Source organism: Pempheris klunzingeri, chromosome 7 (assembly GCF_042242105.1).
Source record: "Pempheris klunzingeri isolate RE-2024b chromosome 7, fPemKlu1.hap1, whole genome shotgun sequence".
NCBI classification, from domain to species: domain Eukaryota; kingdom Metazoa; phylum Chordata; class Actinopteri; order Acropomatiformes; family Pempheridae; genus Pempheris; species Pempheris klunzingeri.
The window spans coordinates 12849854-12864917 of NC_092018.1; the positions used below are offsets into that span (position 1 = coordinate 12849854).

Genomic DNA, 15064 nt, shown 5'->3' on the forward strand with positions numbered 1-15064 from the left:
GTGACTAGGTGGTGTGATTCCATGACCGTGGACTAAGGTAACTGTGTGTCATTTGGTTGAACCTTCCCCTGTATTTACTTAAAAAGTTATGTTTACCTCCTGCTATCAGACAGACGCAGCTGTGAGACATGTAGCTCAGCAGAAAAGAGGAAATGAAGCCTGCGTTAATGACATTTAATGAGAATGAGTGTGCAGAGTCTGATTTTTGGACGTTTTAACATATTTCCATGAAGTGCACTGGCAAGTAAAAGTCATTATCCCCTACTGATTTCTTTTATACACTTTATACCAAACAAAAAGAATTAGACATAAACAGAGAAGAGGAAAATTAGAGGAGTTGTGAAGAAAACTAAGTCCAAATATCCCTAATATTTGGTGTATTTTAGCATATTTTGCCAACATCTTGAAACGTCTTTCTCAATGTGTCAATCTGGCAGAAAAAGTTAGAGTTGCACAAGTTTTGTTCCGCTATTGAATAACTTTTTTTATGGGTTAAAGTCTCTGAGAGAACATATGTGGTTTTATCATTATGTCTCTGACAAGCCCTGTCATGCATATCTGATAATGACTGTCCTCATAAATCAATCTGGGATAAGAGAAGCCTCAACACCTCCCACCTACTCAAGCTCCATCACATTGATTTGTAGGATCCTTCAGTCTTTATACTCTTAAATGATTTGGACTGTGACCAAGCCAGCAGGTGTCAGCTAGTATAATTAATGTAAACAAGGCAGGTTCAGCTGCCTGCAGGCTGTTTGTGTGTCAGGTTCCAGGTCGTCTTCACCTCGAGGAGCCATAACCTTTGGTCAAGTTTATCTGTGGATCGGCGTCAGCAGCAGGTGTTCAGAGGATTGCGCAAGTCTCTCTTGCTCTGGACGAGTGTGTGGGGACTTGGTATGCACTCATGAAAGTCCTCTATAGGCTGATAGTTTGTTCAAGGGGCAACAGTTGATCACCTGCGCCCAGCAAAGGTTGACTCAGGTCTCTCCTGCACCTGACAGCAGCAGTCAAGTTGATCCCAGTCAGCTTCAGAAAAGGTAGTTATCATCTGCAAAATGTCTCCATTGAATGCTTTTTGAAGGTTTTGACAGTAAGTGTGAAAAAACTTGTGTATGGTGTCTTTTTGTTGTCAGAAGTTTCATTGGGACTACATGTTAATTATGAGGATTTCTACACCAAGTTGCACACAGAAAACTTTTTAGTCATGTGTTAATTTGTGGGTTTAATTACAGAAATAAAAAATGAATCTCACAGATTAAGGTAGGTTTTTAATGGCAGTGCACCACCATGCATCCTTTTGGAGTTTTTACATGTTGACAGAAGCACATTGAAGTCACCAGCCTGCAGGGATGTATGGTAATTATGTTTGAGACAAACACAAGACTAAAATATGGATATACCCCCATCTGATGTCAGCCCAGTCCTCGACTTTTATTGTTTGACCTGTGACTGAGTTTTTCTTTAAACATTTCTCTCCACAACTATTGGCTTTAGCTAAAAGCTAAACAAACAGCTGCAAGTATGAAGTGTTTTCTCCTGGATCTCATCTTTACACACTCAGACTGATTCGCTGGTATTTCCTATGGGACTGTAGGACTTTTACTGTATTTACTTAAAGATTCAACTTAAGACATTTTTTTCAAAGGTAATGCCTCCTTGTCTGGGTAACGGGCAAATCCAGGTTGGTAATGAGACTGAAATCTGCTTTTTGTGCATTACAGGGCACTTTAATTGATAATTACATAATCCAGGGCAAAGACTGAGCTGTTGCCACTTCATATTGCCACACTGTAGTTTTGTAAGTCGTATGAACTTTGCTCCAGAGAAATCTTGACTTAAGTAATCTTAAAAACCTGAGGTCAGGCTGAGTCTGCTGGGTTGGCAGATCTTGATCAAATACGATTTAGTTTACAAATGTGTGATGACATATGTCAGGGAATTTGCTCATTTGTTGTTAATTTATATTTTATCTATGTGGATTTTTTTTTTATTGATTTACTGTTTTGCAGAGTAGATGGTTGAAGATAAAACTTGTGACCATAAGGCAGTTAATTGAATAGTGTCCACTAGATGGCATTATTTCATTGCCTTCATCACATACACAAGAGGGGGAGCGCTCAAGCCATGCTCTCGTCATTTTGACAACATTTTATCTAATATCTGAGTTAACCAGTGATGACTGAGAAATACTGTGCATATGAATAGAATACTGTGTATTCTGCTTCTAAAGGTTAAAACTTCTCACAATCTGGGGCAAAGAGTTTGAATATTGAGCCAGAAAGCATTGGCACATCTGCATGCAAGCACTAATCAAAGTTCTGACATTTAGCCCACTGCCTTATGTGATCATGAGCGATGGCGGTCATTGGCTCTGATCTGTTGCAATGGCTTTTGTGAATGTCAGTCTCGTATAAATGAGCCATTTCATAACAGGAGATCTTATCTGCATGGAGGGTCCTCAGAGGAGGACGTCTGAAGTGTTTTAATACTAATTTTACTTCATGTCCATTTAAGATTTCTCTCTTATTCCAGCTAATACACGATGAGTTGTAAAAAAGATTCGAGCAATGGTGTTGCAATCATGAATGGAAACACTGCAAGGTAAGTAAAATTATGCACATCCCAAACTACTTTTTAGTTTTTTTCCAAATGATTTTTTTGTTGATTTGATCCATTTATTATTATTAGTAGTAGTATTATTAAACTTTAAACTGCGGATCTCAAAATTAAATTTTTTCATTTTTGGATAACATTTGATATTATATTTTTGGGTACTCGATGTCTTTCACAGCATCATTACCCAAAAGGCACAGACTGTGTCAGACTCCTCAAACATAAAGACCCACTCCACTCTCATCCTAAACGGAGAAGCCGCCACAGCTGAGCTCAGTGCAGCATCAACTTCAGAGAACAAGGAGAACCTTCCTGCCAGATCTACTGAGCTGGATGGAGCTGCAGAGGGACTTTCATCTGGTAAGAGTCTGAGTTTGGAGAGAGGAACTAACTTGATAGGAAAAGATACAGACTATTCAAATGATACAATCTGAGAAGGCTGCATCGCTCTTAGGTTGAACTTGTAGAAATATGCAGTCTGTCAAAAAAGGATGATGAATAGACTGTGGAATATGGCTTTAAAAAACCAAAAGGGCAGAAATGTAAGCAAACAAAGCAAAAAGGACATTTAGAAAGCAACAATAAAACACATCACATAAAAAAACAGACAGTAAAAGGTCAATTATGACAGAAAGAGCAAGTTTTTTAAATGGATTTGAATGAAATATGTGAGGGACTGAACTGATTAATTAACATAAACTCTGGGCTCTGTGTGTCTTGCAAGCAACATGAGCTTGTGTACAATATAATCAAGGAAAATGAAATACAGAAAGATAGAATAATACTGAATTAGTCAGTAGAAGAAGACAGATAACATGGAGAGCATGCTATTTAGAAAATAAGATCGGAATAAAATAAGTTTGTGCATCAATTGACAGACATTTGTGACCTTTATGAAAAGAGCTGGAGTTCAGTGAAGCTGTGTAAAACTGGACTACCTTAAAATGAAGTATTAACAGCCATGAGCCTCACTGCAAAGAGGAAATGCACCTGAGGTCAAAGAGCTGTACCAATAGATGAACTGCTGGGGGCGAAAGTGTTGTGTCAAAGGGTTGAGAACATGTTTTGTGGGAAGCTGACTGCAAGATAAAACAGATTTTTTTTTACTTCAGGTAAAGAAGAGCAAACAAAAATCAATACTATCTGAGAGACTGGTACTAAAAAAATAGATAAAAAGACAGAGCGATGACAGGAAAATAAAATAACATTGTGCACAATAATAAAAAAAAAGAATAAAATGCGAAAAACGAGAGAATTTTAGCAAGGCCTTTGTGCATTATTTTGTAAAAAAACAAACAAATGCAGTATTATTGTGACTGTGTTCTTTCAATCTCAATCAATCTTTGAGTAACTAATCTAGTAACTCAAATCTACTTTCTATTGAAACAATAATTCTTCCTCTAACCAAACCTGATTGGCAGGTAGGCATGGACATTTCATAGCTTCCTGCTTCGTCTCAGGTGACAGCTTAGCCTCCCCCGTTCGCTGCATAACCTCCCAATCATGTTGCTCTGAGCCAGCAGGTGTACACAGTCGTAGTCCAGAGATGTCTGCTGTCCTCTCCCACACCTGACTCTTCTGCGAGCTTGCTGTGTCTTGGTGCGGTGCGAGTCATCTGAATTTGACTTGTCATTGATGGCGGGTAAATGCTGTCCTTGTTGTCCCAATACAGGAGAGCCCAAGGCAGTTCCCCTGACGCCTGCAAATGTATCAACGACTCTGGCCCCAGCTGACCAGCCATGGAGCTCCAGCAGAGACAAGGCAGTAAGGCTGAGGATGGAGGGCTCAGGCCCGGCCTCAGTGACGCCCATAACCATCCATCAGATGTTCCTGGAAACGGTGGAAAAATATGGGGATCATCCAGCCTTAGCTTCCAAGAAAGAGGGCCAGTGGGTGACCCTGACCTGGAGGCACTACTATGACCAGTGTCGGGCAGCTGCTAAAAGTTTCCTAAAGGTTTGTTTGTTTGCTAATGGACTTATATATATATGTTTCACTGTGTTGTACTATTACAATCAGGAAATATTTCTGCAGTGACACTTTTTTTTTTTGGTGTGTTGGCTCTCTACTTCAGCACATCGGATTCTAAGTGAAACATTAACTGTGAGATTAAAGTGGTGGCTGGTGGATGTTTTAACATTATACGTGCTGCAGCAATTTTCTGGAACAGAAAATGCAAATTGATTTATTGCACATGACAGTTTATACACAGAGGAAGAATTATAACAGTTTGTAATAATGTCATCATATTTAATGGTACAACCCTGCAGCCGTTTGGTATCTTTCCCAGTGATGCTCCACCCGACCTTTAGTGCCTGCTTCAGGGGCTTTTTGCTTTTAGCCTGGCCTCCAAAAAATTCCTAAAGTCCTAAGTCTTGGTTGCTTTGCATTTATAATCATTACTCTCCTGTGTTGTAGTAAAACTGGATGATTAGGGATAAAGTTTCACACCTTGAGTGGACATGGGGACCATCAGCACTTTAAAGTCATAGTCACTGTTTAAATCAAACCCAGTGTGCTGAAGTAGAGCAATGACAAACATCACTAGCTATTACTTTTTGCCTGCATTGTAGGTGATACTCTACTCTACTTATCTTAAGTAAACTAAACTAGCATAGCAGTAGTTTTTGATTCAATGTATGCATTCCTGTGACATTAGTGTGACATTAACTATATATCAGATACTGCAGGCTGCATAAAGCTTTCTGGCATTTATTTTGTAAACAGTGCCTCAGAATTTACTCCGTCTCTCACTGTAATCTCCGTAGTGAGAGAAATAGCTGCTGAAAACCAACACTTGGGTGTGTGAAATTCACAGCTTGTGTTACATATCTTGTTTCATGGGCATGTTTGTGTTCCATGAATTGGAGTGGCTTTTGAAACGAGATGTAGGTCAAAAGTAATGGAGGCACTGTGTCATTAAAGATACATGTTCTCAAAAAAACACACACAACTTGTCTCGTTTTAGTTGGGGCTGGAGCGTTACCATGGCGTGGGCATATTGGGATTCAACGCCCCCGAGTGGTTTATCTCAGACATCGGCTGCATCTTTGCAGGGTAAGACCACGTTTGAGGCACTGAGGTAGATTCCGTGTTGACTTTCAGCATTGTTTCACCTGACACTGCACGCTTATCAACATCTGTGCTTATCTCAAAGTCCATCTCTGTGTCTCTGCCTGCACCAGTTTAAAGTCTCAGGGAACCTAATGTAGGTGTTAGGCCTTTTCCTCACTGCTGTCTAGAATCCTTTGGACGCAACAGCAAGTATTGTCAGTGTTTGGCATTCAGCTGCTATTTTCAGATGATTAAGTGAAAAAACATACATTTCTGCAGTCGATGAAATATCCAGTAAAACAAATGTATCAGTTTAAATCATTAATCATTAATCAGAATCAGAATCAGCTTTACTGGCCAAGTATGAGAACACATACAAGGAATTTGACTTTGGTTTTTCCGCTGCTCTCGTGTACTCACACATAACCAGACAAAAAGGGAGACAAGAGCAACAAAGCTGACCAAAGTAAACACACATTTAACTTCAGCAAAAAAGTATAGGTTTTAAAAAAAAACAACTATGACAGAGTGTGAAAAGACAGTAGTGCAATGATACAGAGTGCAAAGATGCTGGAGTAAATATGGAATTACTATGTACAGGTTCCAATATATACATGAGGTTGGTAGAATATGGGTGAATTCAGTATAGTAGATTTAAGTGTTCAATAGTGCAATGGCCTGTGGATAAATGTGGATAATGCAGAAACTGTGCGCTCTCTCTTCTAGCTGTCGATTTTTTGGGGGTATTTTTGATTCTTGATGTGTTGCGTCAGATTGGTTTGCACATTTTAGGTCAATTTAAAATGGTATTTAGGTTGTTTCTAGGATAGAATATATGGTGTTAGCTGTCTTATGGTTTTAGCGCATTGTTAATAGAGCCTATGTTGCCCCAGAAACTCTTGAAAAACAGGTTTTCAATCTCACTCAGACTCTTCTGGTTAAACTAAGGTTTTAAAAAGAATAATGAATAAATAAAATAAACAATGACCTCAGTAATTTCTGCTTAGTTTCTCTGAAAATAGTTTGGAACAAAATTATTAGCCAGTTTTGTGATACAAATCTTGCGTTACAAATTAGTAAAATCCACAGTGAACTGGTGTGTATTTGAATAAGCTTTTTCCTGTCCTGTATCTGATTTGTGCCATAGGGGTCTTGCAACTGGAATTTATACTACCAACTCACCTGAAGCTTGTCAATATGTTGCTGCCAACTGTGAGGCCAACGTACTGGTTGTGGAGAACCAGAAACAGCTTGACAAAATCCTGCAGGTCAGGAGCTTTATTACTTCACCGCCCTCTTGTGAGCCTGTAATAACTATTCTCTCCTCACATGACTCAGTTTAATTTGCCTCTCCCAACAGATTAAAGATCATCTACCTCATCTGAAAGCCATTGTTCAGTATAGAGGCGAGCTGCAGCAGAAAGCACCATCTCTGTACACAGTACGTTCACTCAACAACAACATCTGGTAGTGCAATGTATGTGACGCCTACAGATGCACCACTTTTAATGCAAAATACCTTTTTATTTCTGCAGTGGGCAGAGTTCATGAAGCTGGGAGAGGACGTGCCTGAAGAGCAGCTGAATGCTGTGATTGACAGTCTTAGAGCCAACGAGTGCTGCACTCTCATCTATACCTCTGGAACCACTGGCACCCCTAAAGGAGTCATGCTGAGCCATGACAATGTGAGTGATCTAGATAAGACAACAACTTTCATTGTTTTCACACTACTTAACTGCTTTTACATGTTCCTTCTAAGGTATAACAACTTGCGACTGTTTTAGAAGATATTCAATTTACAGTCAAATATGACAAACAAAGCAGCAAATCCTCTCATTTGAGAAGCTGGAACCAGAGAATATCGTGAAATTTTTTCACTATGTTTGCTTTAAAAATAATTGAAATAATTGATCAGTTATCCTTATAGCTGCCAATTACTTTTATGTCGATCAGTTTATTGACTAATTGTTTCAGCTCTGTTCCTTCTTTCATTTAATCTTTACATAGATAGGTCTGACAGGCACAGGCTTTTTGAATGTGAAAAAATTGTGTTTAAAGTAAAATTAAAAAAAATTTAAATAGTGATTAAGGTCAATTAAGATGAAATCGCAAATCAATGTGTACTGCAGGATAACTGGACATGAATACGTGTAGTAAATTCATTACACCAAAAAATACAGAACATGTGAAAATGAGGCAGAATAAATTTAGTGTGTCAGTAGTTTCTGTATAGGGAAGAGAGCTCAGGTTTTTTGAGAACACATTTGTATTGCATTGATCAGCTATTTATGTAAAAGAAATGAAGAGGAGGATCTAATGTTGAGCCTTGGGGAACTCCAGGAGCTAGAGAATCAGACAGGGGCTCCTCAGATTTGGTGCTAATTTAGGTTCCAATTGTGCACAGTTATTGATCCCAACCCTTTCACTGCCCATATTTGGGCAGCTCTGTTTGCTCTATTTTCAAAATCGAATTATTCCTTTTATGTCATGCATGTATGGAAATGCAGGCTGATGTTGGTGTGTCTGGTGAGCAGTTTCTTTGCTTTGCATTTGTACTGTAAAATTCAAAGGGAAAATTGATTTCAGTAAATTTCAGTTAAAAAAAACTGACGTCTTCTCTCCTACTTTTTAATGTGCAGCTAACATGGACAGCCCACACAGCAGCTTCCATGGTGAATATTAACTACGCTGAGGAGGTGGTGGTCAGTTACCTGCCGCTTAGCCACGTGGCAGCCCAGATATTCGACATGTGGATGTGTATTAGTTTTGCTGTGACCACCTACTTTGCAGAACCAGATGCCCTCAAGGTAAAGATGCCTACTGTTGTATAAACATGGAATTGATAATGAAGGTTTCTTTTTGTGACCATATCCCCGTTGATTTTTCCAGGGCTCCTTAGTAACCACCCTGAAAGAAGCTCGCCCAACGTGTTTCCTGGGGGTCCCTCGCGTGTGGGAGAAGATGCAGGAGAAGATGAAAGCTGTCGGTGCCAAGGTGTCGCCAATGAAGAAGAGAGTGGCGGACTGGGCCAAGTCCATAGGCCTGCAGTACAACTACAGTGTTATGAACAGGTGAGACAGCAGCAGGGATGTTAGAGCACATGTCAGGTGTTTGTGCACCTGGTTGAAAACAAAACCCCTTTTTATTTGGTTGCGATTATCATGACTGGACCATAACGCTTTTTTAAAGCATGGGACAAGGTTTCCACAGATATTGGTATGAGTCATCCCTATCTCAACAGTGGCAATGGCAGTTCTTCTCTAACGTGTTAACATTTGCTAGATATCAATTAACACAAAGTACAGCGGATGGGATTGGCATTAACTTTGCATTTATGTAATTGTATGCTGTAAATATTACTGTATTTTGTTATACAGGTATAGAAGAGCATTGCATTCATAGATGGACAAATGGTCTCATAGTTATGACTTTTTATATTAATATTACCACACAGTATCTCATAATTACATGAAAATTGTGCTTATGTTATGTTATAAATTATGTTATGGTAGTTATAAATTAATTTATTTTTCTTTAGTAAATGCAATGCGCCTACCAATGCGAAATTTTGACTCAATGATGGAGCTAGATGTTAAGTCATGGGATCACCAAAGTGTTTACAATATATCCATAGCGGTCCATGAATGTTTATACCAAATTTCTTGGAAATCCGTGTAATAGTTGTCAAATCATATAAAAAACACAATTATCAACTTCATGGCGGTGCTGGAAAAAAGCCAGGTTATCACCAAAAATATTAATGAACAACAGCTAGATCAACGTTGCCATCTAGGTGATGTTTCCTTTTTAATTCCTATCAAATTATTTAAAAAATATGACCTGTTACCTTTTGTTTTACAGGGAGAATCGGGTGCCATGGGGCTTCATGCTGGCTAATAATGTGGTCTTTAAGAAGGTGCGTGCTGCGCTGGGCTTAGACCGCTGCAAGGTCTGCTTCACAGGCGCTGCCCCGATCACCAAAGAAAGTCTGGAGTACTTCTTGAGTCTGAACATCCCTTTGTTGGAGCTATACGGCATGAGTGAAAGCTCTGGCCCGCACACCATCTCCCTTAACGACGACTACCACATCACAAGGTCAGACGCAAAGCATTATGGAAAATATAATTAAAATGTTTTGTTGATATATCTAATCTAACAAAGTGGTGACCCGTCCCAAACAGCTATTAAAGCACCATTAAGCATACTTTACATTTCAATCCTTAGTAATTTATTTTTTGGGGTCAACAAAAACAAGCTGTAAACACAATACAGATGTTTTGTGTGTTTCATTAGATTAACACCTTATAAAATTGATGTGGCACACTTGCATGACAAGTAGTCATGTGGTCCAATGTTAATATGAAAATATTGATTATTAGAGCTTTAAATCTTTGCCGTCTTTGCTCACTGGGAACTACTGGAACAAACCATTTACTACTTAATCCTTAAACCAGTGCTTTAAATAATCACAGATACTACTGACGTTGTGTTATACGTCATTAGGGGTGCAGTTGTGCAACTTTTGGTCATGTCAGGTCTGTGTGAGCATGTTGTTGACTTATGATTTGTCTATCCAGTTGTGGAAAGGTGATACCAGGCTGCAAGACTAAGCTGGACAAGCCAGATAAGGAGGGGACTGGAGAGATATGTTTCTGGGGTCGGCACGTGTTTATGGGCTACCTGAACATGCCGGACAAAACAGCAGAGGCTATAGACGAGGACGGCTGGCTGCACTCCGGAGATCTGGGAAGACACGACCAGCGCGACTTCCTGTACATCACAGGAAGGATCAAGGGTGAGATGTCTTCTTTATATGGTCTTAGTTTGTGGAAAATGCACTACTAGAATCTCTTTGGGGCATTTTTGGTATGAAACATGGATTTACACAGGGACATCCCATAAGTCTTTATTGGTCCACCCGAGCATTAAGAGTCCATGGTGGGAAGTGCATTTAGACAGGACATTTGTTCTGTATTATTCATTTATCTGTACTGCACTTAGGTACACTTTAGAGGTGAAATGAACTGGAACTCATAATTACATAATAAGTCTAAGGTGACTTAAATTATTTTTAAGTTAACTTAAATTGATTTAATTATCCATTTAACTTTCTATAAATCATCCAACAAATCATTTATGCATTTATGCATGCAAATGCACTCTTTTTATTCATATTTTTAAACATACTTTTTTTACATTACTTTTTGTGATGTTCTTTTCCTGTATTACATGAGTTTGCAGTGAAAGGAAGTTGGCCTTAAGAGTTAGGGGTGGTAACTTGATGATAAATTTCTCCACTAGTTGTTCTATAAAAGACAACATTTGCACATATCCAGGAAAACACACAAAGCAAAGATGTGTCAGAAACTACAAAGGTCATTGTGTTTCTGTCGTCTCTGTGCAGAACTGATTATCACTGCTGGCGGAGAGAACATCCCTCCTGTGCCCATTGAGGATGCACTGAAGGCTGAGGTGCCAATCATCAGCAACGCCATGCTGGTCGGAGACAAGCTCAAGTTCCTCTCCATGCTGCTCACTCTCAAAGTAACTGGACCTACGCTTATGCAGTCACAGCCACTAAATAAATAACACAAACACAATAATGACCCTTTTCTCCGTTTCCACAGTGTGCCATGGATGACAACGGTGAACCGACGGACGACCTGAGCCCCGAGGCTTTGGACTTCTGCCAGCAGCACGGTGTCACGGCGACCAAGGTGTCAGAGATCATATCCAATAAGGAGCCAGCTATCTACAAAGCCATTCAGGAGGGCTTCGAGCGCATCAACGCCAAAGCGACGTCAAATGCCCAGAGGGTCCAGAAGTGGATCATCCTGGAGCGAGACTTCTCTGTCGTTGGAGGAGAACTTGGTGAGTTACTGGAGTTTTGTTTTGCTTCCTTTTATCTTCCTTTTGGTATTAAAACTGGAGCAAAGGTCTCCACCCAATATTAATATTAAGGAAGTATTTGTGTCTACTGTTGCGTTTAATCAGCTTCAATCAAGGTCATGTCGTAATAAGACAAGCCTTGTGACTGTGTCGTATGCCAGACGACATTCCAGGGGAGTTTGCTCGATAGCGATTGAATCTCTCCCTCAGAAACATTTTTTTAAACGGTGGATCAAATGTTGCCATTGTGATGGTGCAGAAACTGGATCTTTAGAGCGCTTTAACCCGTTTTTCTGTTTTGTTGTCTGTGCAGGACCCACCATGAAACTGAGGAGGCCCATTGTTGTGAAGATGCACGAGGAGAAAATAAACGAAATGTATGCAGCAGCATAGAAGTAGACTGAGATGAGATAATACTGAAGAGAGGCGGTCGTGAACACTGTATTGTGCCCCGAATGTTAAAAGTGCAAAAGAGACTTAAGGGAGAGAAAAAAAAATCCTGCTTCTGATTGTGTTGTATTTAAGGGAGGTTTATTTAAGCTGTCAAATGTACATATTGTTTCACAGCAGCTATTTTGTAAATAAAACACCCAAGTCAGAGCCAAAATCTTGCCATTTACTGTGTGGCATATACAGGTGAATTGTACATTATAACTGAGAAACGCTGGATGGCATCAGTCATCATTAACTTCTCATGTTCTGTACGTAAAAGAATCAACATCCGGCAAAGCTGCAGACAATAAGCATTTTTATAATGTGACACGAATATCAAATGTCTGAATTTCTCCAATCACAAAGCGTGTGCAAATTGTAAAGCGTACATTTTAATTTGTGCTTCTGTGTGTACAGTCTGACAAATATTGAAATGTTTATTTTGTGATAGATGTTCCATGATTGTCAATAAAAAATGAGTGATTTGGACAAATTGACCAAACCAGATTTAAACGTGCTTTTTTATGTGCCGACTTGCGTGTACAACATATACAGGAAGGATCTGATCAGATCTGTGTTACATTTTCACTTTAAAATATAAAATGTACTAAAATATGATGCAGCGAAGTGCAAAACAGAAGCTGGAATCAGCAAATATGTGGCACTTTTTGCTTGATTAATGACTTAAAATATAAATTATAATTCATCAAACCATGTGGCCGAATAATCCTTTCAGCTTTTCAAAGATTACCATCTGACTAATTTTGAAAATTATGGCAACATATGACTGAACATGCTACTATTCAGGCTTTTTTTTGTCCTAATTAAACACAGTGAAGTGTTTGGCCTCAGGATGACTACATGGATATTTGTAGCAAAGCTTAAAAGGAAAAAAAATTTGCCACCATGAGGTTGACGTTTGAGGTTTTTAGTTAAACATGAACTAATAAAAGTATTACAATGAAATTTGGTACAACATTCATGTTCACCTCAAGATAAATTGTAATTTTACTGGTTATCTTCGTGAACGCTACCATGGCTGTAGACTGTTTGTCTCGTTTATAAATTAGAATAAACCAAAATACTTAGTGATGTATTTTCTGATCAATTCATTGTTTTAGCATTATAAAGATGATCATCCCTCTTATTCTGAAAAGGATGACAAAATGTAAAGTCAAATAGGACTCCGCATCTACGTTTATCTTGATTTTAGGGGTTTTTTTGCTATATTTTGTGGGTTGGTAGAGATATTTTTCACTGCTACTTGTATTCAAGATATATATTTACATATTTTTATTACAAGAGTCAGTGCGTTTTGATTTTTTAAAGTGGACTGACAATGCAGCTAAAAAAATTAAGCCTAATATTTTATGGCCATTTGAAACTTTGGTAACGAGGACCGAAGCAAACATGGAGAAAACATGTAAACCACATCAACACAGGTCTAAATTCATGTATTTTCACTGTGTTTTGGTCTTCATCATTATTGTTTCTGTTTACTGAGAGGAGGTCCTGGTTTTTGCTACATCGCTCCTGCTGCTGTCTGTGCTGTAGTTCTGTTTTCTTCACCTCAAACTGAAAGACAAACATCTAGAAAAATTCCCCATGGGCCCACAGGTGTATCAGATTGCATTCTTGGACAACTGGTTGTGTTGCTTCTAATTGCAGAACAGTTTGTCAGATTGTTAAAGTTACGATGGCATTTGAAACAAAACTGCCGTAGTTTAGCCAGAGGAAAAGAAAATATATCTATGCATCTTATCCTCCAACATGTTTGACTATTTAAACTATTTGTACGAGGTTGTTCACTACAGATAACATCTAAATAAAGTGCACTTTCACAGTCCGACCATCAGGCCATCACTGTCTACAGGACTCTTAAACCACTGTGAAAACATTAACTATGTATAACTGGAGAAACCAGGATAAATGCTACTTAAATAAAACAGGCCTTTTTCTGTTTTATTAAACAGAGTAAGCTAAATTAAACACACTGAAATGTAATAGAGATTCCAGTTTTTTGCCCGAATATTCCTGTGTTTAGTCGAGCCGATTCATGGAAAATGAACCCACTAAAATCATCATGACTTGTGCAGGAGAAAAAAGAAAAAAGGGCGCATTGTGGTCAATCGACTGACCTAAAAGAGGAAGAACACCTGTTCTAAACTGTGCAACTAAAGACCTTTGACTTGATGAATGACCTGAGATGTAACATGTGATACTTCATGTTCTTAACTTTGGCTTTTGCAGGTTATTTTAGAACCATTTTTCTTCAAACTTCCATAAAAGCTTATTTTTAATGAGGTTAACTTTACAGCATGATTTATTCCTATAGATATACAAACTCTTCCACCCTCTCAGCTCTTTTGAACACAAAGAACTGTGCGATTATTCCACATTAGGTGGCACTTAGGAGGCTCCACTGCTTTAATATCTGACTCATTCTGTGTATAATCTGTTCACTCATACAATGTGTGAGTCATCTGTGCTGCACTGAACTATTGATTGTACAGGAACCTTTTATTGCTTTATCTAGCTTTTATAAACAAATATAGTGTACAGTGTTTATTAATAAATTTCTCTCATATCCCGTATTGTAAACATTTATATATGTATGTTTTTTTTATTATAAACCAATGTACCAAGGTAAAAGTCCTTGTAATACTTGGCAATAAACCTGCTTCTCATTCTGATAAACACCATCTTAATTATTCTGTCGTCTGATCACGTTGATCTGAACTGCTGGAATGGGAGCCGAGTATTGCAGGACTATGCAGCCACTCTGGGTTGTACTTTGTTTAGGAATCTTAAAGTGGAGCCGTTCTTCAGCTCTGTCATGTTTTAGGCTCTGTTCAGATGTACTTTTTGCCATATCTATTACATGTTCCACAGAGTTGCATGTTTAATGTGTAAGTTTGGGTAGGAACCAAATGCTGACATCGCCTTGGACAATGACAGTTGTTAGAAACCATATTGCCTTTAGGTCAATATAAAAATACACTAAAGGAGGCTTTCCTTGCTCCGTGACCAACCAACAAAGCTTAGTGTATTAGGCTTTAACACTGCATATTAATGA

The 15064-nt window shown here is 38.7% G+C and overlaps 1 protein-coding gene across 3 annotated transcripts; it reads left to right on the plus strand.

The window, feature by feature from the left end:
• Nucleotides 1-892: 892 nt before the first annotated feature.
• LOC139203746 (long-chain-fatty-acid--CoA ligase ACSBG2-like) lies at nucleotides 893-12471 on the plus strand. 3 transcript variants are annotated; one of them, XM_070833603.1, is made up of 15 exons: nucleotides 893-1037; nucleotides 2533-2601; nucleotides 2792-2973; nucleotides 4286-4569; nucleotides 5582-5670; nucleotides 6815-6935; nucleotides 7028-7108; nucleotides 7203-7352; nucleotides 8307-8474; nucleotides 8557-8738; nucleotides 9529-9762; nucleotides 10245-10462; nucleotides 11072-11211; nucleotides 11295-11538; nucleotides 11870-12471. In XM_070833603.1, exons 2-15 carry the CDS (start codon nucleotides 2543-2545, stop codon nucleotides 11947-11949), a joined length of 2232 nt encoding a protein of 743 aa, XP_070689704.1. In that variant the 5' UTR covers nucleotides 893-1037; nucleotides 2533-2542; the 3' UTR covers nucleotides 11950-12471. The 3 variants fall into 3 exon arrangements, with proteins under 3 accessions (XP_070689704.1, XP_070689707.1, XP_070689705.1); XM_070833606.1 differs by having other exon boundaries at nucleotides 1012-1090; XM_070833604.1 differs by lacking the exon at nucleotides 893-1037 and having other exon boundaries at nucleotides 2471-2601.
• Nucleotides 12472-15064: the final 2593 nt, after the last annotated feature.